The 26,912-nt window shown below is 57.4% G+C and overlaps 2 protein-coding genes, 1 non-coding gene and 1 pseudogene across 4 annotated transcripts in view; 3 read left to right on the top strand and 1 right to left on the bottom strand.

Annotated features, from left to right (window-relative positions):
- Nucleotides 1-23,292, top strand: part of NSD2 (nuclear receptor binding SET domain protein 2) — an 89,246-nt gene extending 65,954 nt beyond the window's left edge. For both annotated transcript variants that reach the window (XM_058301535.1, XM_058301548.2), the window contains exons 19-22: nt 18,833-18,974; nt 19,084-19,190; nt 19,555-19,759; nt 20,683-23,292. In XM_058301535.1, the coding sequence (XP_058157518.1) occupies nt 18,833-18,974; nt 19,084-19,190; nt 19,555-19,759; nt 20,683-20,948 (720 nt within the window). In that variant the 3' untranslated portion in view covers nt 20,949-23,292. The remainder of the gene's footprint in view (nt 1-18,832; nt 18,975-19,083; nt 19,191-19,554; nt 19,760-20,682) is intronic.
- LOC139438718 (methyl-CpG-binding domain protein 2-like) lies at nt 38-4,530 on the top strand (annotated as a pseudogene).
- On the top strand, nt 18,611-18,734 carry LOC111764487 (small Cajal body-specific RNA 23). The gene has a single exon (XR_002797079.1). It is a non-coding gene; the product is annotated as a small Cajal body-specific RNA 23 (non-coding RNA).
- Nucleotides 23,293-23,470: 178 nt separating the features above from the next.
- Nucleotides 23,471-26,912, bottom strand: part of NELFA (negative elongation factor complex member A) — a 28,318-nt gene continuing 24,876 nt past the window's right edge. The window contains exons 5-11 of the mRNA XM_058301553.2: nt 26,707-26,837; nt 26,563-26,632; nt 26,258-26,346; nt 25,504-25,612; nt 25,035-25,303; nt 24,431-24,530; nt 23,471-24,340 (exon numbers count right to left, since the gene is read on the bottom strand). Of these exons, the coding sequence (XP_058157536.1) occupies nt 24,156-24,340; nt 24,431-24,530; nt 25,035-25,303; nt 25,504-25,612; nt 26,258-26,346; nt 26,563-26,632; nt 26,707-26,837 (953 nt within the window). The 3' untranslated portion in view covers nt 23,471-24,155. The remainder of the gene's footprint in view (nt 24,341-24,430; nt 24,531-25,034; nt 25,304-25,503; nt 25,613-26,257; nt 26,347-26,562; nt 26,633-26,706; nt 26,838-26,912) is intronic.

Raw genomic sequence — 26,912 nt, 5'->3', positions numbered from 1 at the left:
TCTGGTGTTTTCTCTCAAGCGAGCAGTGTCCTCGGGCATGCGTCTGAGCAGGGGTCGGAGCTGCTGCCTCTCACCCCAAGGGAGGTGCTCCCAGAACCACTGCGTGTCCCAGAAACCGGTGAAGAACGTGCCGGACAGAATGCCAAGGCTGTGAGGACAGTTGTTGCCCCGTCAGGTCGCATGGTTGTTCACTCCTTGCCTAAAGCTCTGGCTTTTACTAGCAGGGGAGCACAGATCTGCTGGAGGGGCTCTGTTCTCAGAGACAAAGCTGAATGCAGATGCTGCGTGTGCAGGAGGTGCTGCCATGGGCGTCCAAGCGCGCCCGAGTGCGGCCTCGGCCGCTGGTCCTGGGCTGATGGCCACGGGCTCACTTGCCAGCCCCCTCACATTCACGGCCCACCCACCTGTGCTCACCTTTCACAGGCGAGGCTGCAGCTCTCGCTCGCTGGGGTCGGGTCAGGGCCAGGCCCCGCAGAGCCCCTGCCTGAGGGTCGTCACTCCTGGTTCCTGGGGACGTACTGGCCGTAGCTTGGCTATGGCTTGTCAGGGCACAGCCTTCACCTCTCAGCCACAAGAGAAGGCAGCAACACCTCGTTAGCAATGCTGGCTGCGTCGTCCAGCGAGAAGCGCGAAAGGGAGGGCGATAGTATTTGAAACAAGGGCAGGGACCCCAAGCTCACGGTGGGTAGAGATGGGATGAGCTCCCAAGAGCAGTGACTGCCGTGTCCACGAGGAAGGCAGGGACGGCTCCGGGCACCACGTCGGGGTCACCCAGCCAGGGAGCTGCCCAGTGGAGCCCCGGGCTCCGTGCCATCCGCCGGCGGGGGCATCTGCTGCACGGCACAGACGCTGCCACAGGCCGTGCTTCAGAAGTGCGAGCTCCTGGATGAAGAGAGGCTGCAGACACGCCCAGAGCAGGTGTGTGCTGCTTGATTTGGACCTTGCATCGGGGGAAAAGCCTTCAAGGGCATTTCTTGGACAGCGAGGGGAGTTCGGATTGGGACGAGGCGCTGCTCCTTACGTCCAGCCTGCCGGGGGTGGAGGGAAGCCCGCGCGAGCGTGCTCGCGGTGTCTCGGGCCGTGGCTCACTGTGCCGGGCCAGCACCCCTCCCGCGTGCACACGTGGAGTGGGGCGGAAGCTGCTGGTGAGAGGACAGCAGTGGGGGAACGCGCCAAGGACCCAGGAGTGCTCTTTGTGTTAGTTTTCCTTTTCTTCCTGTATGTTTGAAAATGTTCGGAATTTAAAAATTGGTTTAGAAGCATGGGAGGGAGCTAGAGGGCCGCGTGGTCCCCCCTCGGCTCGCTCAGGAGCCCCACCCAGGCCTCCTCAGGACCCTGCCTGCGTCCGGGGAGGCAGGTGCTGGTGTGACTCGAGGCAGGTGGACGGGGATTCTGAAGTGCAAAATGTACAGAAAACCAAGAGTCACCAGCCGTAGGTGAAAGAGCACCGGCGGACGAAGCCGCTGGGACGCTCCAGCAGCACATTCAGGACAGTGGCTGAAAAAGCTGGACTGCTCAGGGAGGCAAGAATGGTGGTGGGGGTGGACCACAGACCCAGGAGCAGGTACTCACTGCTGCTCCAATATGGAGGCCGTGGGGACTTGGCCAGGCGGAGGCCCGAGGGCTCAAGGCCGGTCGCCTCAGAGCAGGGAGCAAGTGAACGTGCAGCAGGCGGCAGGCAGGCTTGTCTGCCAAGCCTCTGCCACAGGGCGAGGGGCGTGTTTGGTTGGGGAGAGGTGGTTTTGTTAAACCTGCTCTCTAGGCCTGCGCCTTCTTACCGTGTTTCTGAGTCAAATCTCAGTTTTAACTCCTTGCGTGTAGTAAGAAATGTATGTAGTAAGCGTTTTGATCCCAGAAATGGTAACTCATCTGGGCACCTGGATGAAGCAAAGCTAAAACCTTCTGGAAAGACACTCAAACAATTCAAACCTCATGTATTTCCTGTGAAAAGAAAACAAATAAAACCTAGGCCCTGTAACGTTCACAGGGGCTGGTAAGCAAGTCTCTGCAGGAACAGACCATCCAACTAGAAGGCCCAGCTCGGGAGAGCCTGAGGCGACGAGACCCCGGCCTGAAAGGGACAAGGAGGCAGTGTGCTAGCAGTGGCTGCAGCCATGTGCTTCCAGAGGCTTCCAGATCACAGAGAGCGCACGACTGGGAGCAGCCGACGGGGGATGGTGATAGAGCTACCGACACCGACCCAGTGGGTGGGTCATGGAGAAAGAGTCTGTGATGGGGAAAACTGCCACAGCGGGAGACCCCAGCCGAGAAGTCCCCTTGGTTACAGCACAGAACGTTCAAGAAGCGGGAACTGTGAGAAAGGCTGGGAGACATGGAAGAGAGAAAGGTTCAGTAGCTGATCCGAAAGGAAAGGCGGCAGAACTGGAGGATATGGGGTATAAGAAGAGAATCTTCTGCAGTCTTTGAGACACGTATCATCTTACTGATGACACTCACTGGGGTTTTGTTGTTCTTTTTTTTTATCCCCCTCTCCCCCAGATGGGTCTCTCATCTGTCTGTCCATTGTTTGCTCATCCTCTCCAGGAGGCACTGGGAACTGAACCTGGGACCTCCACAGGGGAGGGGCGTGCCCAGCGGCTTGAGCCACGTCTCTTCTCTGTGGGCTGCGGCATCTGTTGGTCTTCTTTAGGAGGCACCAGAACCAGAATCCGGGACCTCCCATGTGGTAGGCAGGCACCCAACTGGTTGAGCCACATCCGCTTCCCCCTCACTGGGTTTCAAGCAGGATAAATCAAAGTAAACCTATGCCTAGACATGTTTTGAAACAACGTAGGATGCCAAAGACTTCAAAGATTAAAAGCAACCAGAATGAAAAATATATACCAAGGAGCAATGGACAGTCAGGATTCTCAGAGCATGACAGAAGTGAGAAGACAGTAGATGAGTCGCTTCAGAGTGGCGGAGAAATAACTGTGACCCGTACTCGACACCTGCTAGCCTGTGGCTCCAGACACAGCCTGGGAGAACTGGCCATCAGCATAATTTGGCTGAAGGAGATAATGAAGGAGGTACATCTGGAAGAAGGAAACTGTACTTGGGAAGCTGAGTGAGCTGGGGGAAGGAATGTTGAGCAGATGAGCTTGCAGATAAGTGGACATGCCCGGGTAAGTTCCTGTTGTGTAAAATCGTGGCCAGTGATGCGGCTCGGCAGGAGAGGGGCAGCCTGAAAATAAGGGTACCTGGTACCTGCCGGGAGCACGGACATCGGAAGCACGACCAGGCCCAGCAGGAGGTTCTTGTTTTGGAGGGTGAAGGGGACAGATTTCTGTTAGTTTTAGACTGTCAGGTCTACGAGCGGAAAATAAATGGAAAATTACTAAAGGAATGTAAATAGAAGGTGTAACTTCCAAACCGTTAAAGGGCAGAAAAAAAAGATGTAAAGACAACTTGAGCACGCAGCGGGCGGGTGGGGCGGGTCTCTGGGATTCCAAGGGCTCAGTTACAAAGAAGCGCAGCGCCGGCCAGGGAGGGGGCTGGATGCGAGCGCACCCGGGGGAGGCCGGGGAGGGGGCTGGATGCCAGAACACCTGGGGGGAGGCCAGGGAGGGGGCTGGATGTGAGTGCACCCGGGGGGAGGCTGCCGCTGCCCGGAGCAGGTGCCGACTCCGCCGTAGAGCAAGGGCCCAGGGCAGCCCTGGCCTGTCCCCAGTGAGCGGGTGCGCAGGGAAGGCGCTTGGGGCTGCGGCCGTGGCCGGTGGAAACAGGTGAACAGGGGTGGCGGCATTTGTGGCCGGGGTGGGCTGGAGCTGGGGCTGGGGCGGTGGTGGGCGCCTTTCCAGTTGGGGAGCGTGCGGCTGGGGCCCAGGGGACCCCGGGCCATGGAGAGCAGGAAGAGGATGGACGGCCTGGCCCTTCCCCCGGATGGGAGGAGGAGGAAGTGATCCCAAAATCCAGGCTCAGTGCAGCCAGAGCGAAGTCTCCCACTTCAGTCCTAGTGGTAAGAAGTTCAGAAGTAAACCTCAGCTGGCAAGGTACTGGGAAATACTGTTGAACTCAGCAGTTTTGACTTCAGAACTGGAAAGCTGATGCCTAGGAAGTTACAGAAGAACAACAGAGACTGCAGAATGATCCTCTCATCAAAATAAGTTTGTGTGCACCTTTATTCTCCAGCTGCGCTGACTGTTCCTCCTGCACCACGGCATGCACTTTCAAGATTCTGCTTGCTCATACGGAGTCTCCTCTGCTTGGAATGTGCTCCCCCCTCCCCTCCGTCTGGCGAACTCCTGCTCATCCAAGGCTCAGCTCCATTGTCTCCATCTCTGTGAAACCTGCCCTGCGTGCTGGAGGCAGAACCAGTCCCATCTTCTGTGGTGCTCTTGGTGCTCTGCCATTGCATTGGTGATTGTCTGCTTTGTTTAGAGTGCACATCGTGAGGGCAGGGACCATGACTTTTATTTTGTCTTTGTATCTCTAGTCCAAAACTTAACATGTGGTAGGTATTTAATAAATGTTTGCTTCATATTTAAAAAAAAAAAAGACAACTTGGACATTCCAGCTAAAGGTGAGATAGGAGGGGGGAGCAAAAAGAAAGAAAGGATTGTCAGTAAGAAGCACAAGATATGATTTAAGAAAATACAAGAATGTTGGTGTAGCAGATTGAGCTCTGGACCCAGGAGAAGCACATCCTATGGATGTGAACCCGACTGTAAACAGGACCTTGGGAGGCTGTCACTTGTAGGTAAGATGCGGCCCCTGGAGCACCTTCCGCAGGATCTCTGGAGCTGTACCGAGAGCGCCGGGAGTGGCAGGGATGGAAGCCAGCGAGCCCCAGGACTGCAGCACATCACCGCAGGAGCGCTGCTGCTGGGGGAGAAAACACAGGCTTGCTAGCGCCTTGGTTTTGAACTTCTAGCCTCTGAAATTGTGAGACAGTAAGTTCCTGTTATCTAAGCCATCCCATTCTGTGGTGTTCATCAGAGCATCCCGGCAAACTAGAACAATCAGTAATCCTAATAAATGTAAATGGCTTAATTTGGTAAGTGAAGACTAAGACTCAGATGCCAAAATATGAAAGTCTAACTTTAAGCCCTGTAACTTAACGGTAATAAAAATGAACCAGGTGGGCTGTAAGTAAGAGTATTAAGAATATCAAAAACAAAAGAACAAACAAAAACAAAAACAAAAAAACTTGGCAAATCCTAACCCAAAAAGGAGGCTGTAGCTGTGAGCCTAGCACGGCTAAAAGGCTGGAGAGGTTGACAATAATACGATCAGAAGGAAAATCCCCCGCCACAACCCCAGGCCTCATGCTGTGTGCAGGAGGCCCTTGACGAGCGTCCGAACTTGCCATGGTATTTTCATGGTATTTTCTGAGGAGGTGGCCCTGAGAGAAGGAACTGCCACGTACGACCTTCAAGAGCGTTCTGAAAAGTTGTGTGCAGTGACGACACGGAAGCGAGACGAGGCCTGTGAGGGGGGAACCCCTGCCGTCGTCTGCTCACAGCCTTGTTGGAGATGGCGCCGCGCAGTCTCAGAGCCTCTTGGAGCAGGGGCACACAGAACGCATCTTCCGGAAGGCTGGGGTCGGAGGGCAAGGATGCAGCAGGGGTGGAGCCCGGCACAAGAAGCAGACCTTCCTTCCTGGGGGCAAGGACCCCCAACCCCAGAAGAAGTGGCGACTGGAGCAGGACCTTGGTTTCAGGAGGGAGGGTGCCGAGGGCAGCCGCGAGAGGACGCGTGGGAGCCTCGGAAGCTGAGGGGACGGTCTCAGAAAGGACGCTCTTCTAAAAATAAAGCCACATTCCGGAAGGCTTTGGGGGGGCCACCTGCAGAGAGGGGCGCCTTGAGACAAGGGGCCTGGGAAGCCCCCTGCCCAGCCAGAGTCCATCTGTAACTGCTCCAAGGAGTCTAGTTATGAGAAACGAAAGCCCTCCAGCCTGGAAAGGAAGGAATAAAGCTCTGCCTGTTTGCAGATGACAAATCCTTTTCCACAGCAGCTGCACCTGCACCCTGAGGGTTCCTGTTTCTCCACATCTGTGCCGAAACTTGTTACTTTTCTCTCTTTTAACAGTCGTATCCTAGTGGGGTGAGGTGGTAGCTTGCGTGGTTTGGATTTGCCTTTCCTAAACGGCAGTGATGCTGAGCACCTTTTCCTGTGACTGTGGCCGTTGTGTATCTTCTTTGGAGAGATGCCTATTTAAGTCTTTTGCCCATTTTTAAATTGGGTTGTCTTTTTGCTGCTGAATTACAGGGGTTCTTTTTTTTTTTTTTTTAGTTTTTTTAGTTGTTAAATATTTCTCCACCTCCCCACCCTGCCTACATCAGCTGCCTGTGCTCTCTGTCCATTCGCTGCACATTCTTCTGTGTCTGCCTGTCTTTTCTTCTCATCTTCTCTTTAGAAGGCGGCAGGAACTGATCCTGGGACCTCTGACGTGGGAGAGAGGCACCCAATTGCTTGAGCCACCTCAGCTCCCTGGTCTGCTGTGTCACTCACTCTTTTTTCCGTGTCTCCCTTTGTTGCGTCCTCTTGCTGTGCCATCTGTCTGCGGTGTGAGCCATCAGCTCTCCACAGCACAGGCCAGCTTGCCTTTACCAGGAGGCCCTGGGAATTGAACCCAGGGCCCCCCATATGGTAGATGGGAGCCCAATTGCTTGAACCACATCCACTTACCTTTTTTTAATGTATTTTTATTACAGAAGTTGTGAGCTTACAAAACAATCACAATCATGCACATGCATAGAATTCCCATACAACATATAGGGCCTCTTTTCATAGTCTAGATATTAAACCCATATCAGCAAAGTGGTTTCCAAATATGTCCCCCCTTTCTGTAGGCTCTCTTTCCACTTCCTTGATGTATTAGTCAGCCAAAGGGGTGCTGATGCAAAATACCAGAAACTGGTTGGTTTTTATAAAGGGTATTTCTTTGGGGTAGGAGCTTACAGATACCAGGCCATAAATCATAAGTTACTTCCCTCACCAAGGTCTATTTGGAGCAAGATGGCTGCCGACGTCTGCGAGGGCTCAGGCTTCCTGGGTTCCTACGTTCCTGGGGCTTGCTGTCCTCTGACTTCAAGGTTCCTTCCTTCCTGAGGCTGACTTCCTGGGTCTTCAGCATCAAATTCCAACTTCATAAACCCTCAACTCTGTCCTTTGCCATGTCTTTTAATGCCCTAATGACGTGGCCCAATCAAAGCCCTAATTGTAACTCAATCAGGCCCAGGTACAGAAGAGATTACAGACATAATCCAATACCTATTTTTGGAATTCATAACCATATCAAACTGCTACACTTGATAATATCCTTTGGTGCAGAGAATTTTTCAACTTTGATGAAGTTCCATTTATGTTTTTTTCTATTGCTCATGCTTTTCTTGTAAAGTCTAAAACCCAAGCTTCTTAAGATGTCCACCTTTGTTTTTGTCGAGGTGTTCCATAGCTTCGGTGCTTATGTTTAGGTCTTTGATCCACTTTGAGTTAATTTTTAAGTATGGTGTGAGGTAGGAATTTGACTGGGATTGTGTTGAATCTTTTTTTTTTTTTTTAAAGACTTATTTATTTATTTCTCTCCCCTTTCCCCCCATGCCCCAGTTGTCTGTTCACTGTGTCTATTTGCTGCGTCGTCTTTGTCCGCGTCTGTTGTTGTCAGCGGCATGGGAATCTGTGTTTCTTTTTGTTGCGTCATCTTGTTGTGTCAGCTCTCTGTGTGTGCGGCACCGTTCTTGGGCAGGTTGCACTTTCTTTCGCGCTGGGCGGCTCTCCTTACGGGGTGCACTCCTTGCGTGTGGGGCTCTCCTACGCGGGGGACACTGCTTCATGGTACAGCACTTCTTGTGCACATCAGCACTGTGCATGGGCCAGCTCCACACGGGTCAAGGAGGCCTGGGGTTTGGAGGCCTGGGGTTTGAACCGCGGACCTCCCATGTGGTAGATGGACGCCCTAACTACTGGGCCAAGTCCACTTCCCTGTGTTGAATCTATAAATTGCTTTTGGTACAGCTGACAGCTTGATAATCTTTAGTCTTTTTTGGTTCCATGAACATGGAGGTATCCTTCCATTTAGGTTTTCTCTAATTTCTTTCAGCAGTGCTTTGTAGTTTTCAGTGTACAATCCTTCACATCCTAGGTTAATTTTATTCCTAGATATTTCATTCCTTGAGTTTCCATTGTAAATGGAAATGCTTTCTTGCTTTCCTTTTCAGATAGTTCATCACTAGTGTATAGAAACACCACCAGTTTTTCCATGTGCTCTTATACTCTGCTACTTTGCTGAATTAGTTTATTAGCTCTAGTAGCTTTGTTGTGGATTTTTTGGGGATTTTCTATAGATAGAATCATGTCATCTGCAAGTAGGGAAAGTCTTATTTCTTCCTTTTCAATTTGGATGCTTTTTTTTTAAAAAACATATCAATTTTATTTATACATGTTAATAAAGCATACAGTTTATCCAAAGTGTCCAGTCAGTGGTATCTGGTATAATCACATAGTTGTGTGTTTATCACTTCAATCATTATGAAAGCGTTTTCATTATTTCAATAATAATAATGATTAAAAAAAACCAGACAAACAAAATTCCTTACCTCTCAGGCTCTCTTTCCTCGGCTGTACGTAGCTGTTCTTTCTGGCTCTTCTTACATGATTATTTATTTGTTTATTAAGAAGTTTTATTGAGATATATTCACATATCATATACTGTATCCAAAGCATATAATCAGTGGCTTTTAATATCATCACAATGTGTTGTACATTCATCGTCTCAAAAATTTTAAACAATTTCATTACTCCAAAAAGAAAGCCTCCATACCCCTTAGCATTCCTTCCTCAGCCCTACGTAACCACTAATTTAATTTCATGTTTATAAATTGATTTATATTTATACTTTATATAAACGGAGACCTACGATATGCGATACTCTGTGCCTGGTCTCTGTCACTTAGTATAATGTGTTTTTTGGTCTGATATTAACATTTGTATTATTAATCTACATTTGTTCAGCTTCAAAGAAAAACAGTCTTATATATGCAATTTTACCCATATTCATATTTCACATAATATATTTAGTTCATAATAGTACATTCATACAGTATTTGTCCTTTTTTTCTAACTTGCTTCACTCAACACAATGTCCTCCAGGTTCGTGCATGTTGCCATCTGCTTCATAACTTCATTTCTTACAGCTGCATAGTATTCCATCATGTGAACAGACCACAGCTTGTTTATCCATTTGCCTGTTGATGGGCTCCCGGGTTGTTTCCTCTTTTGGCAGTCGTGAATAACGCCGCTATGAGCGTCGCTGTGCAGGCGTCTGTTGGTGCCACTGCTCTCAGTCCTCTGGGTGTAGTAGACCCAGCAGTGGTCCTGCAGGGTCACGGGGCAAGTCTGTAGTCGCTCCTTCAGGAACCTCCACACAGCCCTCCACAGCGGCTGGAGCGTTGTGCATCCCACCAACAGTGGACAGGTGTTCCTCTCTCTCCACAGCCGCTCCAACACTTGTGGTTTTCCGACTTTTTAATAGCAGCCAGTCCAACAGGTATGATGTGATACCTCATTCTAGTTTTTATTTGCATTTCCCTAATCGCTAGCGTTGGATGCCTTTTGTTTCTTTTCCTTGCCTAATGGTTCTGGCAAGAACTTCCAGGATAATGTTGAATAACGGTGACAGCGCGCCTCCTTATCTTGTTCCTGGTCTTAGAGGGAAAGCCTTCAGTCTTTCCCCATTGAGTGTGATGTTAGTGGTGGGCTTTCCTAGAGCCCCTGATCATGGTGAGGAAGGTCCCTTTTATTCCTGCTTTTCTGAGAGTTGTTCAGGTAGGGGTGCTGGATTTGTCAGATGCCTTTTTCAGCATCCATCGAGATAATCGTGTAGTTTCCCTTCATTCTACGAATGCCATGTGTTAGGTGGATGGACTGACATTCACACGCTGAGCCACCCTTGCGTTCCTGGGACGGATCCCATCCGATCCTGTGTCATTCTTCCAGGACGGTGCTGGAGTCTGCCGACTATGTTTTGTTAGGAACCTTGCACCTGTATTCATCAGGGATATTGGACCGGCTTCTGTGCTCTCCTCCTGACTTTGGTATGAGGGTGCTGTTGGCCTCATAGCATGAGTCAGGGAGTGTTCCACCTCCTCAGGGTTTTGGAGGCCTTTGAGCCAGGATAGGTGGTCCCTCACCCGTTTCCTCGGCCCTCCCTCTTCCCTCCGCCTTCAAAGAATCAACAGTTGGCTTAGTCGATTCTCTGTTGTTTTTTCCTACTCTCCCTTTCATTCATCTCCACTCTAATCGTTATTTCTTTCATTCTTCTTGCTTTGGGTTTAGTTTGCCCTCTCTCTAGTTCCTCCCAGTGCTAACTGAGGTCACTAATTTGATATGTCTTCTTTTTTTTAAATGTTGTTAGTATTTAGAGCTATGAATTCCCCTCTCAGCACTGCCTCTGCTGTATCTATAAGTTGTGGTATGTTATCTTTTTGTTTTCATTTGCCCGAAGATATTTCCTAATTTCCCTTCTGATTTCTTCCTTGACCCACTGGTTGTGTATTTAATTTCACATATTGATGTATTTTCCAGTTTTCTCTCTGTTGAGTTCTAGTTTCATTTCGTTATGTTTGGAGAAGATAAGTTGTATGATCTCAGTCTTCTAAAATTCTTTGGGAGGTGTTTTGTGACCATAGCATTTGGGGCATCCTGGAGAACAGTCCAGGTGTCACTGGAGCAAAGTGTGTCCTGTGCGTCGAGCGTTCTAGGTGCACCTGTTAGGTCCACTTGGCCTAGCGCGTACTCAAGTCTTCTCTTTCCTCCTTGGTCCTCTGTCAGATGTTGTATCCATTATTGAAAGTGCTGTACTGAAGGCTCCAACTGTTACTGTAGAACCATCTGTTTCTCCCTTCAAATCTGCCAGTGTTTGCTTCCTATGTTTTGGGGTTCTGTTAGGTACATAAGTATGTATAATCTTTCTGTTGGACTGGCCCTTTTATCAGTGGGCACTATTTTTCTTTGTCCCTCATGACGGATCTTGACTTAAGGCTTCTTTCCTGATGCTGGCGCAGCCACCCGCATTAGTTTGGGCCCTCCGGGGAACCCTGAGGAGATGAGGGTGGGCGTTGGGGCTCGCGTGAGCGGGCCTGGCCGGGCTGACTCCGCAGGGCAGGCTGCATGCCGGGGGCTCCGTTGGGCCTGAGTCCAGGAGGAGCGGGCCTGAGGAGGAATGGCACTTCTCTGACTGCTGAACTGCTCGGCTCTCCCTTGGGGCCTTGCGACTGGAGGGTTCCCCGTTTCCCCTCAGAGCAGGAGGCTTGCTGCTGTGCGGCTGGGCTGCTGAGCGGCCTGCGCCTCTTTTGTCCCTTAATTCTTACGTTCTTGGGTCTTTTCTAGCAAACAATTTTAGGCCTATTTTTCAGATTTCTTTGTGTGTGTGGTTACCATGGTGCTTAAATTTAATATTCTAACTCTATGGTAATCTCATTTGATTTGAAACCAATTTAACTTTAATAGCTTAGATAAGGTATGTTCCTATATTCCTCTAGCCCCTACCTTTATGCTTTACTTGCCACAAATTTTATCTTTATTCATTTTGTTTCCAAATCCATAGACTTATCATTACTTCTTTTCCCCCTTCCCTGCCCTCCTGTTTTTGCTGTGTCCATTTGCTATGTGATCTTCTGTATCTGTTTCTCTTTTTGTCTTCTCTTCTCCTTTCTCCTCTAGGACTCACTGGGATATGATCCTGGGGACCTCTGAGGTGGAGAGAAGTTCCCTGTCAGTTGTGCCCCCTCAGTTCCTGGTCTCTGCTGCGCTTCACCTTGACTCTCCCAGTCGTCTCTCTTCTATTGCATCATCATCTTGCTGCGAGACTCACTTGTGCAGGCACTGGCTCACTGCCTGGGCATGCAGCTTGCTGCACAGGCATTTGCACGGGCACTGGGCTCGCCGTGCGGGCACGCTTTCTCTGCTTTTCCAGCAGGAGGCCCCAGAGATCAAACCTGGGTCCACCCTGAGGGCAGAGGCCCCATCACTCGAGCCACATCTGCTCCCCATCGTTACTTTTTAAAACATTTGCATTTTAGATCCTTGAGAAGGAAAAAGTGGAGTTACAAACAAAGCGTGTAATAATGCTGCCATCGGGGTTCCCGCGTAGCCCCTGGCCCGCGCCCTGGCTGGGCTGCTCCCGCCCACTGGCTGCGTCCTTTCCCCTCCCACGGCTTTTCGGGCAGGGCTGCTGGTGCGGCGCTCCCTCCACTCTTGTTCATCTGGGAAGGTCCTCACCTCATTTTGAAGGCAGTTTTGCCAGCTCTAGCCTTCTCGTCTGGCAGTTGTTTCCTCTCAGCTTCTAAGTACTCATCTCACTTGAGTCTTGCCTCCGTGGTTTCTGATGAGAAATCACCACTTCGTCCTTCTGAGGGCTCAGACCTGACATGCGGGCTTCTTGGATGTGTCTGCTCACGTCCGCTGTTAAGTTTAGGAGGCTTTCTCCGTCGTTTGAAGATTCCTTTTGCCTCTTTCTTCTCCTTCTGGGACTCCCTTGAAACGTGCATCGACATGCTTCCTGTTTCCCAGCAGGCCTCTCCGCTGCTGTGCTCCGCTCGCTCGTTTTGCTCTTAGGCCATTTTTGCTTTGTTCACTCTTCTTCCTCCTCAGCCTGCATAATTTCAATGGTCTTATCTTCAAGTTCCCTGATTCTTTCCGCCAGCTCCAATCTGCTGTTGAACCCCCTAAAGAACCTTTAATTTCTGTTATTGTGGACTTCAACACCAGTATTTCTGTTTGTTTCCTTTTTGTAATCTCTGCCTCTTTACTGAACATCTTCTTGGGTTCACCTCTCCTTTTCCTGGTTTCCTTTAGTCCTTAGGCCATATGTAAGAGCTTCCAGGGGTCTGTTCCTTACGTTTGCAGCCCGCTGACGATGCAGGGGGTTTCCTGAAGTGCCGGGAGCTAACGGAGACAGACGTGGGGTGGGCAGGCTCTGTCCCCCCCGGAAGCTTTGAATGGCCGGGAGGAACTGGCAGGAGCGTCCTTCAAGCCCCTGAAGCCGGTTAAAGGCCCGCAGTGGCAGGCAAGCGCTGGGGAGGAAAGGGGCCTCCTGACAGCAGGGGGCGTCCTGGTCCCTGGCCGGCGCCTCCCGTCCACCTGTTCAGTGCCGCTGGCTGCCTGCCAGTGCGGGTCCCTGCTCGCAGCCCTGGGGGAGCCCAGGGCCTGGGGCACACCCTGGGAGCACGTGTGTCCGGCCCACTCTGTCTGGCATGGCCTGAGCAACTCGCCATCCCAGAACTGGCCTGTGTGGAGGAGGTGGCTCCCGGAGCCCCCTCAGGACGCTGGGGGAGCCGTCGGCTGCCTGGGACAAAGGGGCTGCTGGCCGAGGTCAGAGTGCAGCGCCCGGACTGTGTGCAAGCCGCTTCCCAGGAGGAGCAGCGCTCAGCACGGCGCAGGAGGGGGCCCCCCGAGGGCCGCACCCGCCCGCCAGGCAAGAGCCGCATGCCGAGAGGAGCAGGGAGCGCCTGCGTGGCCCGAGCTGGGGCCCAGGCTCGTGGTGTGGACACGTGCTCAGGAGAGCCCGCTCGGTCCCTGCAGAGCCCGGGGGTGGCACCCTCTGCCCTTCGGCCCTTCTTGTGTTGGCTCCTGATCCTCAAGGAAAGCTCTGCTTCACACCAGCTCGATTCAGCGATTACATTAAAGCATCAAAATGCCAGGTTCCAGCAAAAGATGAAAAAACATACACAAAATAGGAGGTGACAGTCTAGGTGGAGGAGAGGGGAAAGCACTGGGAACCTCCTTTGAGGAGCAGCAGAAACTCCAAAAATAAAAGGCAAACAGGAATAAAGAACCAGAGGAATCAGGACAACTAGAGGTGAACACAGAAAGGGAAATTAGAAAAAGGAACCGACAACCACAGGCCACAGGGACAGAATGAAAAGCTCCCCGCGGGCTCAGCAGCCTGGAGCGGGCAGGACTCGGAGCGCGAAGACGAGCTCCGTGTGGACCCGGCTGAGCTCGGGGCAGGGAGGGAAAGCGGCAGCTGGCGGCTGGGGACGCCCCCAGGTACCCTGTCACTGTGGGGGCTGCCGCAGCGAGGGGTTGAGGGCACGGGGGAGCTTCGCAGGGGTAACGGGAGCACAGCCTCCGTGCCAGGGACAGGCCGTCCGGGCCATGAGGTGGCAGCGAGCCGCGTCCCAGGAGCCTCGCCAGGACCGCGCACGATTCTTCCTCAGAAACCAAGGAGGCCGGGAGGCGCTGGGACAGCAGATTTCCAGTGCTGAAGGCAGGAAGTGCCAACCAGGAAGTCTCTGTCTGGCCAAAGCGTCTTTCAAAAACGAGGAGAGTAGAGCTGGTGTAGTTCGGCAGTTGAGTGCCCGCTTCACACGTACGAGGTCAGGCCCTGGCACTGCCTTAAAAAAAAAGACAAGTGACAAACAAGGGAAAGATGACAACCCCGCCAACGAGCCAGCTGGGGCGAGCTGCTCAGGACGGCCTGCAGGGTGCAAGCAAAGGACCCCGCGCGGCTGGGCACAGCCACGCGCAGGGACGAGGGGTAACTGCAGATGGCAGGACGACTGTGCTGTTGGCCCGTGACTCCACTTTCTCCTGAAGTGCCAGGGCACAGACTAGTGGGAGGGCAGTGGTTCTGGACTCTCGGTGGATCAATGAGTCGTAGGTGACAGGAAGTTCGTAAAGGTGGGGGGCACAGGGGGCCGGACAAGGTTGTGTGGACTCTTGAAGTTAAATTGTTTTCAAGGCAGATGAGATTGGTGTAAACTTAGGATGCTAAATTAAATCCTGATGGTAACTACAAAGGAAATGCCACAGAGTACAAGTGCAGGTGAAAATCAGAGCACAGGTAGGTAGGGGCAAGGGGCAGGGGTGGGGAGTTAACACATAAAGGGTATGTGGGGACGCGGCTGTGGCTCAACAGACCGGGCTCCCGCCTGCCATACGGGCCTCCTTGTGAAGGCCGGCTCGCCCGCATGCCATGGAGAGCTGATGGCCTGCGCCCACGGAGAGCTCACGCAGCAAGATGACGCAACAAAGGGAGACACGCAGACATGGAAGAATGAGCGAATGGACACAGGAGGACGGCAAGCAAGCCGCGGGGGCGGGGGGGGGGTAAATAAAAAATAGATAAAGGGTGTGGTCCCAGAGCAGGGAGGTGGGAAAGCTGCGGTCACGGGAGGGGCGTGGTCCCGGCACCGTGGATGGGATTCACCCACGCGTGGTCTGCCTGGGAGGGCGGTGGTGGGAAAGTCGGTGTCATGCGTGTTCCCACAATCCAAAAGTGAACTAACGAGACGGGGACAAAGGCAAAGCATGACCCTGGGCGGGAGCAGAAAAGCCTCAAGGGACGTTACTGGGGCCTAGGAGATAACTGGAACGTAGACTGCACGCTTTCTCCCAGCGTTCAGTTTCTTGAACTTGACACTGCACTTTTGGCGGCTCCGTGAGTGAATACCCTTGTTCTCAGCAAATGGACGTGGCGGTTTTGAGTGTGAGGAAGCGTGATGGACACAGCCCACACACAGGTGTTCTGAAGAGGGGCCGACAGTTGGATGGGCTTATCAATACCCGTGACACGGCCAACAGGCCCAGCTCGGGGGACCCGGAGAGCTGGCGGAGGGGCCAGGGGGGTGGCCTGGAGAGCTGGCGGAGGGGCCAGGGGGGTGGGCCCGGAGAGCTGGCGGAGGGGCCAGGGGGGTGGCCTGGAGAGCTGGCGGAGGGGCCAGGGGGGTGGGCCCGGAGAGCTGGCGGAGGGGCCAGGGGGGTGGGCCCGGAGAGCTGGCGGAGGGGCCAGGGGGGTGGGCCCGGAGAGCTGGCGGAGGGGCCAGGGGGGTGGCCTGGAGAGCTGGCGGAGGGGCCAGGGGGGTGGGCCTGGAGAGTTGGTCGAGGGGTGGGGGGGGGGCATTGGAGTTGCCTGTATGGGATTTCTATTGTTTTTGTAACAGTAAAGTTATAAAATTTAAGTGTTTACACCAACACTCAAGAGGCTTTTCAGCTCTTCCAAACCGGCCTTCAGGACTGGCCCCTGCTGGGCTCGGCTGTCCCTCATCCCTTGTCTCTTGCTGCGGGGCGGCCGCCCTGGAGGCTCCGCAGCCTCTCCTGCCTGTCCTGCCCTCCCTGTGGCTGTCCCGCTGTCTGTCTTGGTGCCAGGCTGCTGCGGCCTGACAGCTTCTCACCTGACTTAACTGCCTGCAAGTGCTGCTGTGCGGGAGCGCGTCCTGGAAGGGCGAGCTCGGGCTGCCCTGAGAGCTTGGCAGGGGCCGCAGGGGCGCCCAGAGGGTCTCCTGCCGTTTCTAAGCTGCTGTCCCTTGCTCAGTGCTCGCCCAGTTTCTGTGACCTCTGAATGGTTGCTGAGTCCTGAGAAAGTTGGCTGCCGGTGTTTCTAGAGGCTCAGATTCCGGGAGGGTGCTGGGTGCTTGGAGGGTCTCCCCACGCCATCATGGTGCCTGGAAGTCCCAGGGTGACTCCTCGGAGCCAGCAAGGAGTGCTGAACTGGGACGTGGGAGGCTCGGGGAGGAGGGAGAAGGGACCAGCGCCTCCAGAGCCCAGGCTGGCCCCCCCAGAGCGCAGCACGCGCGAGTTGGAGGGGGGGGGGGCGGGCACCAGGAGTTCCGGCGGTGACGGCGCACTGCCTTTCGGGACGTTGCCCCTGCCCTGCCTCCTGGGCCTGCTGGCCGTGGAGGTGGTGTCCCAGGCCTGCCGGCCGTGAGAGCTGCGCAGTAAAGGTGTCTGCGCGCTCGTGTCCACACGTGCCCTTCGGACATTCACAGGTGGGAGCACCCCCAGGGCCACGGGCCCCACACACCCCGCCGCTGTGTCGCACAGGCGCAGTCGGGTGCGGTCGCTGCCCGGCCTGCCTCGCCTCCCCGGCCCGGCCAGGCTGGAGGTCTGGGGGCTCCTGTCCCCTCCCTGGCTGCTCGGGCATGTCGACCAGCTCGCGGCTCCGCAGCTGAGGAACGCCCAAAGCGGCAGCAGCGGGTGATGCTTTCTCCCTGAAGGCTGGCTGCCAGTGATCTGCGTGGCTGCTGTCCCTGCCCTGGTCCCCCCACGGCGCCTGCTGGTCTCTATCTCTTCTGGTTCTGTTGACCTCTAGCTTCCTGCTTCTGTGGCTTTCCCGCCCCCTCCACCTAGGAAGGACCCCACCCTGACTGCTGGGCCTGCCCTCACTGCTGCAGCCTCAGCAGGAGGCCCCGCCGCCCTGGGTGCACAGCCTCCGCGTGGGGTGGGCCTAAGAACACGCTTTCCTGGGAAGCGGATTTTTCTCAACTGATAGGGCGTCCGTCTACCACCTGGGAGGTCCACGGTTCAAACTCCGGGCCTCCTTGACCCGTGTACAGCTGGCCCATGCGCAGTGCTGATGCGCGCAAAGAGTGCCGTGCCACGCAGGGGTGTCCCCTGTGTAGGGGAGCCCCATGCGCAAGGAGTGCGCCCCATAAGGAGAGCCGCCCAGCATGAAAGAAAGTGCAGCCTGCCCAGGAATGGCAGCACACACACGGAGAGCTGATGCAGCAAGATGACACAACAAAAAGAAACAGATTCCTGGTGCCTCTGACAGGAATGCATGTGGACACAGAAGAACACACAGCAAATGACAGAGAGAGCAGACAATGGTGGGAGAGGAGAGAGGAAAAAAAATCTTAGAAAAAGAAAGAGCACGCCTTCCTGGGCGCACACGGCTCCCGCCCAGCCAGCTTTGGGGTGAGGAAGGGGTGGCTGTGTTCCGCGGCTCGCCAACTCCCAGCGTGGCGGCTGGCCCCGAGCTGTAGGTCCAGGCGGAGTCGCCCCCATGCGGGTGGCGCCAGCGTGCGTCTCATTGCTCTGCCTGCTGTCACCTAGCGTGGCAATTTGGTATGGTTTATGAATTCCAAAAATAGGTATAGAATTCTGTTTGTAAATTGGTCTGCTCCTCTGGGCTTATTAGAGTGTATTAACTTCAGAGGTTTCATTTTTACATGATTTAATTATGATGAGGGATTTGATTGGGCCACATCAGTAGGACATTGAGTCTCTGCCTACCAAGGACTCAGAGAAAACGACGGGGCAGGAGAGAGTTTCAGTTTTGATGCCGGAGCCCTGGGAAGTAAACACACAGAGGAGATACGTGAGGAAAGAGAGGGCTCCGTAGACACGGCAGAGGCCCTGGGAGGACAGTGTCCCGCTGGCCTTGTGGAGAGCAGAGCCGCGGAGTCCAGGAGGAGCAAGCCCTGGGGAGAGGGGCCTCCAACCCACAGCTGACGACAGGCGCTGGGACTGCGCGCCCCAGGAGGCTGCCGGAGGCCAAGCCCGCGCAGAGGCGCGTCCGCTCCAGCACAGGGCGCAGACTTGGCCGAGTGAAGTCGCTTAACTCTGTGGCCCCCGACTGCCAGCTCCTACCCCAAATGAGCACCCCGTATAAATGCCCACAGACTTCGGTGTTTCGCGTCAGCACCCTGTGGCTGGCTGACACCTCTCGCGACACGTCCGCCTCTGCCGCCGGGCGTCGGGGTGTGAAGTTAGACTTGGCTGAAGTGCCATAGGCGTTTCCTCAGCCGCCCTCGGGCTCGCTGGCCATCTGGACGTGGACTGTGCCCGCAGGTCCATTGTCCACTGCAGGCCGCGGTGCTCGTTTACAGCCGTCCAGTAGCCTGCCGGGTGGCGTCAGCATGCTGCCCACCTGCCTGCGCGTGCCAGCTCTCCTGGGCTCGGTCCTCTCCACGTGGTCCCGACCGGCCCACAGCGAGCGAGAGAAAGGGACTGGTTTGGGGGTGTCCCACCCAAGTGGGCCTGGGCCACCACGGTTTCCGGTACGACAGCGCGGCTGTGACGGGGAAGTGTGTCGTGGGAGGGACAGGCCTGCGAGGGCGCGAGCCGCGCCGGCACACGGGCTGAAGCGCGCGCCTTCTCTTCCAGGACCGGATCATCGATGCCGGCCCCAAGGGCAACTACTCGCGCTTCATGAACCACAGCTGCCAGCCCAACTGCGAGACGCTCAAGTGGACCGTCAACGGGGACACGCGCGTCGGCCTGTTCGCCGTCTGCGACATCCCTGCAGGTGCGCGCCTTGCGCTCGCCAGGGCGGGTGGGCTGGCGGTGGCATGGGGGCCTCCGGGATTTCCTTTGGCTGCGGTGTTTTAGTGACGTGCCTTCTCCTCTCCTGCCAGGGACGGAGCTGACTTTTAATTACAACCTTGATTGTTTGGGTAACGAGAAGACCGTCTGTCGGTGCGGAGCTTCCAACTGCAGTGGCTTCCTCGGGGACAGGCCCAAGGTGAGGGCAGCGTGCCTTTCCCCAAGGCCCCTGGGCCATGCGCAGCAGCAGCCTGTCTGTCCTCAACCTGACCCGAGGCCACGGCCACTCGATCAGGCAGTGACCCTGGTTCTCGGCTCTGCTGAGGCCGTGCTGCAGGGCTTGCGCCAGAACTTGGGCTTGTTGTATTGTGTGTCCGAGTCTTTTTAGGTTAGTGAAGTGAGGCTGGCAGCATGTGGGGCAAGCCTGTGGGCCCGGGGAGCTGCTGTGGACCCCCAGGCCCCGAGCCGGAACTGTGTCTCTGCCCCGAGCGCCTGCCTTTTCTCAGCGCACAGGCCAAATCGTCCCTTTCTTTCGTGAACTGTTGTCTCCTTCTTGATTCTAGACCTCAACTTCACTTTCCTCAGAGGAAAAGGGCAAAAAGACCAAGAAAAAACCCCGGAGGCGCAGGGTCAGGGGTGAAGGAAAGAAGCCGTCGGAGGACGAGTGCTTCCGCTGCGGTGACGGGGGCCAGCTGGTCCTGTGCGACCGCAAGTTCTGCACCAAGGCCTACCACCTCTCGTGCCTTGGGCTGCCCAAGCGGCCCTTCGGTGAGTGCCGGCCACACGCCCTTCCGCCCGCGCCCCTCCCTGGGCCGCGCTGCCTGGGGCGTCGGCTGCCGTTCTGCCCACCTGAAGCGCCACACACGGGATAAGGACCCCCTGGGAGCTGGTATAGGTGTGGTGGGCCCTGGGAGCTCCAGGTGAGGGGAGACGCCAGGGCGCGCCTGCACGGAGGAGGCCACCCGTGCAGGGAGCGTTTCCCAGGAGGAAGCAGCCACGGCAGCCGTGCAGGCCTCCCGAGGCAACTGCTGGATGGAGCCAGCTTCAGGGAGGGACCCTGGCCAGGAGCCCCTTCCTGTCTGAAGGAGCCGGCCGGCTACGGCGGGCTTCGGGCCTGGTAGTCCCCACTGCTGCCACACGTTTCAGGTCAAAGAGGGCAGGTGGCAGCATCAGGAGCTCAGCCCAGAAAACCTAAGAAGCCCCTCAGAGACTAGAAATCCAAAAGCTGTTAGAGGTGCTCAACTCTAAACAAAAAGTACATGGCCGTGTGGCCAAAGGGAACAGGCCAAGGTCAGCAAAGAGGAAAACCTGTGCTCAGTGAAGGAGGTAGTTCCCTGGGAGTAACCAAGAGCCTTTACGAGCAGCGCCCAGGAGGGGGTCAGCGCCCAGCGCGAGGCGAGGGCCGGCAGGGACACTGAGGGGAGCCGTGCGCTGCCCCTGCCCAGACGGAAGCAGGTCTCCTGGGCGTGGGCGGGCAGGCGCACCCCCGCTCACCCCTCATCAGGGGCTTCCCGGGAGGTCACCAGTGCTCCCAGCACATGGCTCCCAAGCACCCCTTTTACTCGTGGTGAAAACCGGCCTTGCTTTCCTTGGTATTTGTGCCACGAGCTCTTGAAAGGTGTTTAAACCACGAAGACATTGAGCTGCTCCGCGTCGCCGTGTCCGTCTGCTGATGCTCTGTCTCGTTGCAGGGAAGTGGGAGTGCCCCTGGCACCACTGCGACGTGTGTGGCAAGCCTTCGACTTCCTTCTGCCACGTGTGTCCCAATTCTTTTTGCAAGGAGCACCAAGAAGAGATGGTCTTCAGCGCCACGCCAGATGGGCGGTCCTACTGCTGCGAGCACGACCTGGGGGCAGAGCCGGCCAGGAGCCCCAGGCCCGAGGCCTTCCCGGGGCCAGGGGCACCCAAGGCCCGACGGAGGCGGCGCTGCTGGCGGAGGGCCTCGGACGGCAAGTAGCCCCAGGCCACGCTTGGCCACGCTCCCGCCTGGGGCGCCTTCCCCACGGAGCCGCCGACAGCGCCCGTGGTGCCCGCACTGAAGTCCACCTGCCAGCGCTCCCGGCACAGCCGGTGCCAGCGAGCCCCTCGAAGCACCAGTGGCCTCCGGTGACCTCCCACCCTGTGTTTTTAGGTTAAAGTTACCGTTGAAATTTAATTGGCGTATGAAATGTTTTTATCTCACCTGAAATGCATAGAATAGTATTTTTCTACAGGATCACTATTAACCCTTTAGCCCTGACCCTGTCCAGCCTCTGCTCGCTCTGGCCGCCACTCAGGAGAGCCCAGGCCGCGGCCTGGCCCTGGCTGGACACTGTCGTACAGGGTGGCCATGGCTTCTGTTCTAATGTGAAACTTCTGGGAAAGCCTCCCCCACCGGGCAGGCGCCCAAGACCCGCCCCGCGGCCTTCGCTGCGCCCTGGTCAACACACAAGGCTCTCGCTATGTTCTGGAAAAATGCTTTGTACCGTTTTTTCATTGGGCTTTTCCTTAAGGTTTCTGGCTTTTATCCTCAATATAGTTTTGCTAAACTCGTGTCCACCTGCCGACTGAGCTCTCTTTGCTGAGGCACCGTCCTCCTGCCGTGGCCCCTGTGCTGAGCGGGCAGCACCCTCGCCCTGATAGGCCTGGTGGGCAGCAGCTCGGCGGCCAGGGTCCGAGGGGGCGTGGGCTCCTCCGGCGCCTGAGCCGGGCACCCGTCTCAGCCCGGGCTCATGCCACCCCATGTCTCTCTCACAAGAACAGGCCCAGCCCACGTGGGAGAAACGCCCGAGAAGCTGAGTGTCCTGCAGGAGCAGCTCCTCTCGGCGCCATCAGAGTGGGGTCCTGTCCCCAGGGTGGGTGGCAGCACCCATGGTCGGGAAGGAGCCGCCCCTCCTCGAGGGCCCCGGGAGCCCGTGTGCAGGGCAGGCCGCGCTCCACAACCACTACTGACCTCCCGTCCCTTTTTCTTGTTTTGTTTTCTGCTTTTACATGGGTGGGGTCTGTTCGACCCCCGTGCCCACGGGGAGGGGCTGCCCCTCTGGCCCCTCTCCCGGCCATGGTGCTGAGAAAACCGTGCACAGGACCAAACACGAGTGCCTACGGGGCGCGCTGGCTGCAAGGGCGGGCCCGGGGCTCTGCCTGGGAACCCCGACCCTCTCCAGCTGCGCAGGACCATGAGCCACACTCCTCACGCCTTAACTGAGGCTGGTCCAGGGCGGGCGGCAGGTGCTCCGTCTTGGGGCGCTCAGGCCGGTGCAGTGCACTCGGCGAGCACTGACTGGCTCGTGTTGGGCAGTAGAAAGATCTGGGGAGTTCTGACTCTCACTGACACCATTCCTCAGTCCTGCTGTGATCTTTCTGAAGGAAATACTGCAAAGGTTATTTCAAATGTGGTTCCCCTCTCCCCTAACTGCTAAACTAAGGAGAAACTAACACTATCTCTGCAAGTCCTGGGAAGAGTTCGTGCCGGCTGAGCGGAAAGGCGGCTTGGGAGCCACAGTGTGAGCGGGGCCGCGCCCAACACCCACCGCCCGCACCCCAGAAGCCCTGCCGGACTTTGCTTTTGCGGGTTCAGTGACTAACATGGCATCAACCCCTTGTCAGTAATGTGAAGCAGAACAGGACACGACAGGAGGCGGCAGCCCTGGAGCCGCGGCCCGTGCCGAGGCCTGCCCGCCCCTGCCTTGGGCCAACGTGCCCGAAGCCCCGCCTGCCCGCCCTGTGCTGGTCCCGGGGCCGGCCTGGGGCCCGGAGCAGCCCTCGCAGGGGCGAGTGGGCGAGGCGGGTGCCCGGGCCCTGGGTGCTGCACACACTCAGGTTTGTGCCTCTGACTTGTTCCGAGTATTTATCTTGATATGTAAACTGTGCGTGTATAGTGTCCATCTTCCAGAACTACCTTATTTTCAGAAATTAAAGATAAACCCTTTCAATTAAAGTTAATGCAGAAGACTGTCAGTTGCCAAATATCTCGATCCTCTGAGAAATCAGGTGCATGGTGGCGCTGCGTGGCGCCGGTCAGCAGTGAGCCCCGCCCCCGCGCACCTGCCCGCCCTCTGAGCTGTGAACTGCCTGGTTGGAGAGGCCCTGGGGGGCTGGTGCCTGCTGGCGCCCTCCTGTTAGGAATAGTGGGTGCTCTCACCAGTTCTGGTAGTTAGACTTAAAAACTTGAAATTAACTTTTGGGGGAAATATACTGAAGTGTAGATTTGAGCATTGCCAGTTGGGGACAATAGCATTTAAAATGGAAAGCTGTGTTTGGAAAATTGTGTATGTGTGTATTTTTGTATTAAAACATTTTAAAGGCTTTTTTCTTAAAACTTATTTCCTGTGGGATTGTGTTTGGAAGCTTTGTCACCCGCCTCTGCCCTTCAGCACTACAGGGGTCTGGCACGCTGCCCACCCCCTGACCCCCAGATCGCCAGCCCAGAGAAGCAGCAGCTCCAGAGCTAGCAGCTGTAGATCGAGTTATTTTGGGGGGGGGGGAGGAAAAAAAAAACTATTCTCTTTTTAAAAAAATTTTAGTTCCAAATACCCAGTACAAGTAAAATGGTCCCAGGAGTCAAACTGCTAGTTTTTCCCAGTTTGCTAATAAAGAGCTTTCGACCATCACCCGCAAATCAGCATCCTGAGCCCACCCTGCAGTCTGGGCGGCGGGAGGCCCCCCAGCCCGGCTGCCTGGTTCCCCACCCAGGAAGGGCTGAGGAGCAGGCAGGGCCAGCTGGCCCCAAACACAGCCCTGGGGCTCTGTAGAAAATCTAGGCTTTAATTATCAGCTGGTTCTTACAAAGACAAGCACCTGAAGACGCCTTCAAGGTCACGACTGTACAAAGACACTACAAAAGCCCCGGGGGGCCTTCTTTGGAATCGCCAGGCGCCCCCGCCTGCTCCCCAGCAGCGCGGGGCGCCACCCTTGGTCCCTCCACCTCGGAGAGCGGGAAGGGCACCCCACCGCCAGGACCAGCCCTGTGCCGTGGGCGGTGGGGGTCCTTCAAGAAGAAATAAGAAAAGGTAAAAGGCTACAGGCAGAGCTGTCACTAAACTTAGCAAGTTACAACTTTTTTGGTTAACTTTCAAAACTGTAGCATCGAATCCAAAAGAGTATCTTAAATCACACACAAAAATAACGCATATTAAAATTTAAAAAACCAGCCCGGCCGCCCCGCCGCGGCAGCGGCGCTCGCGCGCTAGGAGCCGTTGGTCATGGGCTTGTACTTCTTGAAGCGCGTCCACTGGCCCGTGGCGTAGTTCATCTCGAACACCGTGTCCACCAGCATGGTGCTGCTGCCCTGCCCGTCGGCCTTGGGCAGGTCCTCCGTGTGCTCGCTCAGCTTGATCTGGATCACGTCGCCCTGCTCCTGGCACGGGTTCTCTGCGCGGGGGCGGCACTGCTGGGTGGGCGGGGGCGAGGCGCCGGCCCGGGGGCGGGGGGCGGGCGGGGGCGTGGGGAGGGCGCACCTACCTCGGGAGCCCGCCATGAAGCCCAGGATCAGGGCCTTCTCGGGCCGCGTGACCTTGTTGGCCGTCTTGAACATCTCCTGGGCGGCGAACATCTGCTCCCGCTGCGGGCAGGGGCAGGGGCCTCGCCAGTGCCGCGCCCGCCGCCCCAACCCCGCCGCCAGGCCCCGCCGCCACGCGAGGCCCCGCCCCGCCGCCAGGCCCCGCCCCACGCGAGCCCCGCCCACCGCCGGGTCCCGCCCCACACGAGCCCCGCCCCTGCCAGGCCCCCACCCCACATGGGCCCCGCCCTGCCGCCAGGCCCCGCCCCACGCGAGCCCCGCCCCCGCCACCAGGCCCCGCCCTCTGCCGCCAGAGCCCCGCCCACCACCAGGTCCCGCCCGCTGTCAGGCCCCGCCCTGCCGCCAGGCCCCGCCCCACGCGAGCCCCGCCCTGCCGCCAGGCCCCGCCTCACACGAGTCCCGCCACCAGGCCACGCCCCCGCCACCAGGGCCCCGCCCCCACGTGAGCCCCGCCCACCACCAGGCCACGCCCCAAACGGGCCCCCACACGAGCCCCGCCCCGCCGCCAGGCCCCGCCCGCCTGGGTGGACCCGCCGCGGCCCCTACCGTGAGCGAAAGGCTCTTCTTGGGCTGCTGGGCAGGTGGCTGGGCCTGTGGGGTCACGACGGCCACCGGGGGCGTCTGGGCGGTGGGCGCAACAGCAGGGGGCGTGGTGGGCGTCAGGGGAGAAGCAGGCGCGGTGGGCGTGGCGGGGCCCAGGCCGCTGCTGTACAGGGGGGCCCTCTGCTTGAACTGGGCCGGGAGCGCCGGGCTCGGGGTGCTGGGCTCCTCCGGGGGCCGTGAGGCCTGCAGGCCGGCTTCCCGGGGCGATGGCGCTGCCGGCGGAGAGCGCGGTCAGCGGGTGGCCAGCAGGGTGCGGCGGGAAGGTCAGCGGGCAGTCGGCAGGGCGTTGGGCGTGGCTGGGGCTGTGGGCGTGGTGGGGCGTGGCTGGGGCTGTGGGCGTGACCGGGCTGTGGGCGTGGCCGGGGCGGGGCGTGGCCGGGGCTGTGGGCGTGGCCGGGGCGGGGCGGCTCACCCGGCGTCTCCCCGCTGGGGATGTAGGAGGAGGCAGGGACCACGCTGGGCGTGGCGGGCAGGTAGCTGGTGGAGGGCAGCGCCGGCTCGCTGGTCAGGGCCCCGAGTTTCTGGAAGACAGAGGCCTGGTCGCTCCCGGAAGAGGCCACTCCCCCGGGGCAGAGGGCGCCTGCTCCAGGCCGCCAAGGAAGAGCGAGGGCACTGCCCTTTCTTACCCAAAAGCACGTCATGAAAGGAAGGCAGGTTTTTAGGGGAAAACCTGAAAACGCTACGCAACTAGGAGGAAAGCGCCCACTCCCCACCAGAAAGTGCCGGCGGTGCAGGCCACGAGCCCCTGCCCACCCCCAGCCCCCTGCCTGTCCCCCAGTCCCCTCGCCCACCCCAGCCCCCACACCCGCCCCAGTCCCCCTCATCCACCCCCCGCCCCCCACGCCTGCCCCCCAGTCCCCCTCTCAGCCACCTGCAGGGGCCATCACACCCATCTGACAAAGGGGAGATGCAGGACAGCAGTGAGGGCGCTGCCCCAGAAGCCCCCGGGACAGCGTGCTGGCAGAAACGCGCCTGCAGCCCACGAAGGCGCCAGGGTTCTTCGGCCTGCACCGCGCCTCGTACACATGTGCATATATATACACACATACATACACACGGCGCTGCACAGTATGGACGCACGTATATATATGCACATATATACTCGGTGGAAGCAGCCAGGGCCAGCGCGGCGGCAGGCGGGCGCGAGGGGCGGCGGCGGGCCCTACCTGCGTGGACACCAGGCCTGCCGCGTAGTCCGGCGTGGCGTTCTCCACCACCGTCTCCTCCTTGGCCTGCTTCTCCACCACTTCGGCATCTGCGGGCAGAAGTCGGGCCCTCGTGAGCCCAGGCGGCCCCCCAGCCCCAGCCCGGACCCCCGGCCGGCTCAGCGTGGCTGCGACGATGGCACCCCGAGCTGCCCCGCCCCTCATGACCAAGCAAGGGTGCAGACGCCACCCCGAGGGGCGGTCCGGGCACGGCCTCCCCACGCCGCTGGGGGCTTGCGCACTCCCGGGGTGGGGGGGGGACCCACCGAGCGTCTTCCTCCTCCTCTTGGCCTCACGGCCGGCGCCCACCATGTCCAGCTCGGAGATGTCGAGCAGCTGCCAAGACAAACAACGGCACTCAGCCGGGGCCGGCGGGGGGCGCTGGCGGCGGGCGCGCGCGGCCTGCCCACCTTCACTCCTCGCTCCTTGCGCAGGGGCGTCCTCGACGGCGGGATGGGGGTCCGGTTCCCGGCGGGGCTGAAGACACTGGGGGCGGTGGGGCTCCTGAAGGGCGCCTGCTTGGGGATGCCTCGCAGAGGGGCTGCGGGGCCGGACCGTCAGCGCCAGGCGCCCCCTGGGCACCCACCCTCCTTGGGGCACCCAGCCGCCCCAGCAC

Source organism: Dasypus novemcinctus, chromosome 1, assembly GCF_030445035.2.
Source record: "Dasypus novemcinctus isolate mDasNov1 chromosome 1, mDasNov1.1.hap2, whole genome shotgun sequence".
In the NCBI taxonomy this organism is placed as follows: domain Eukaryota; kingdom Metazoa; phylum Chordata; class Mammalia; order Cingulata; family Dasypodidae; genus Dasypus; species Dasypus novemcinctus.
Note: the sequence above shows the minus strand (reverse complement) of the source record. Positions and strands in the feature narration are given on the sequence as shown.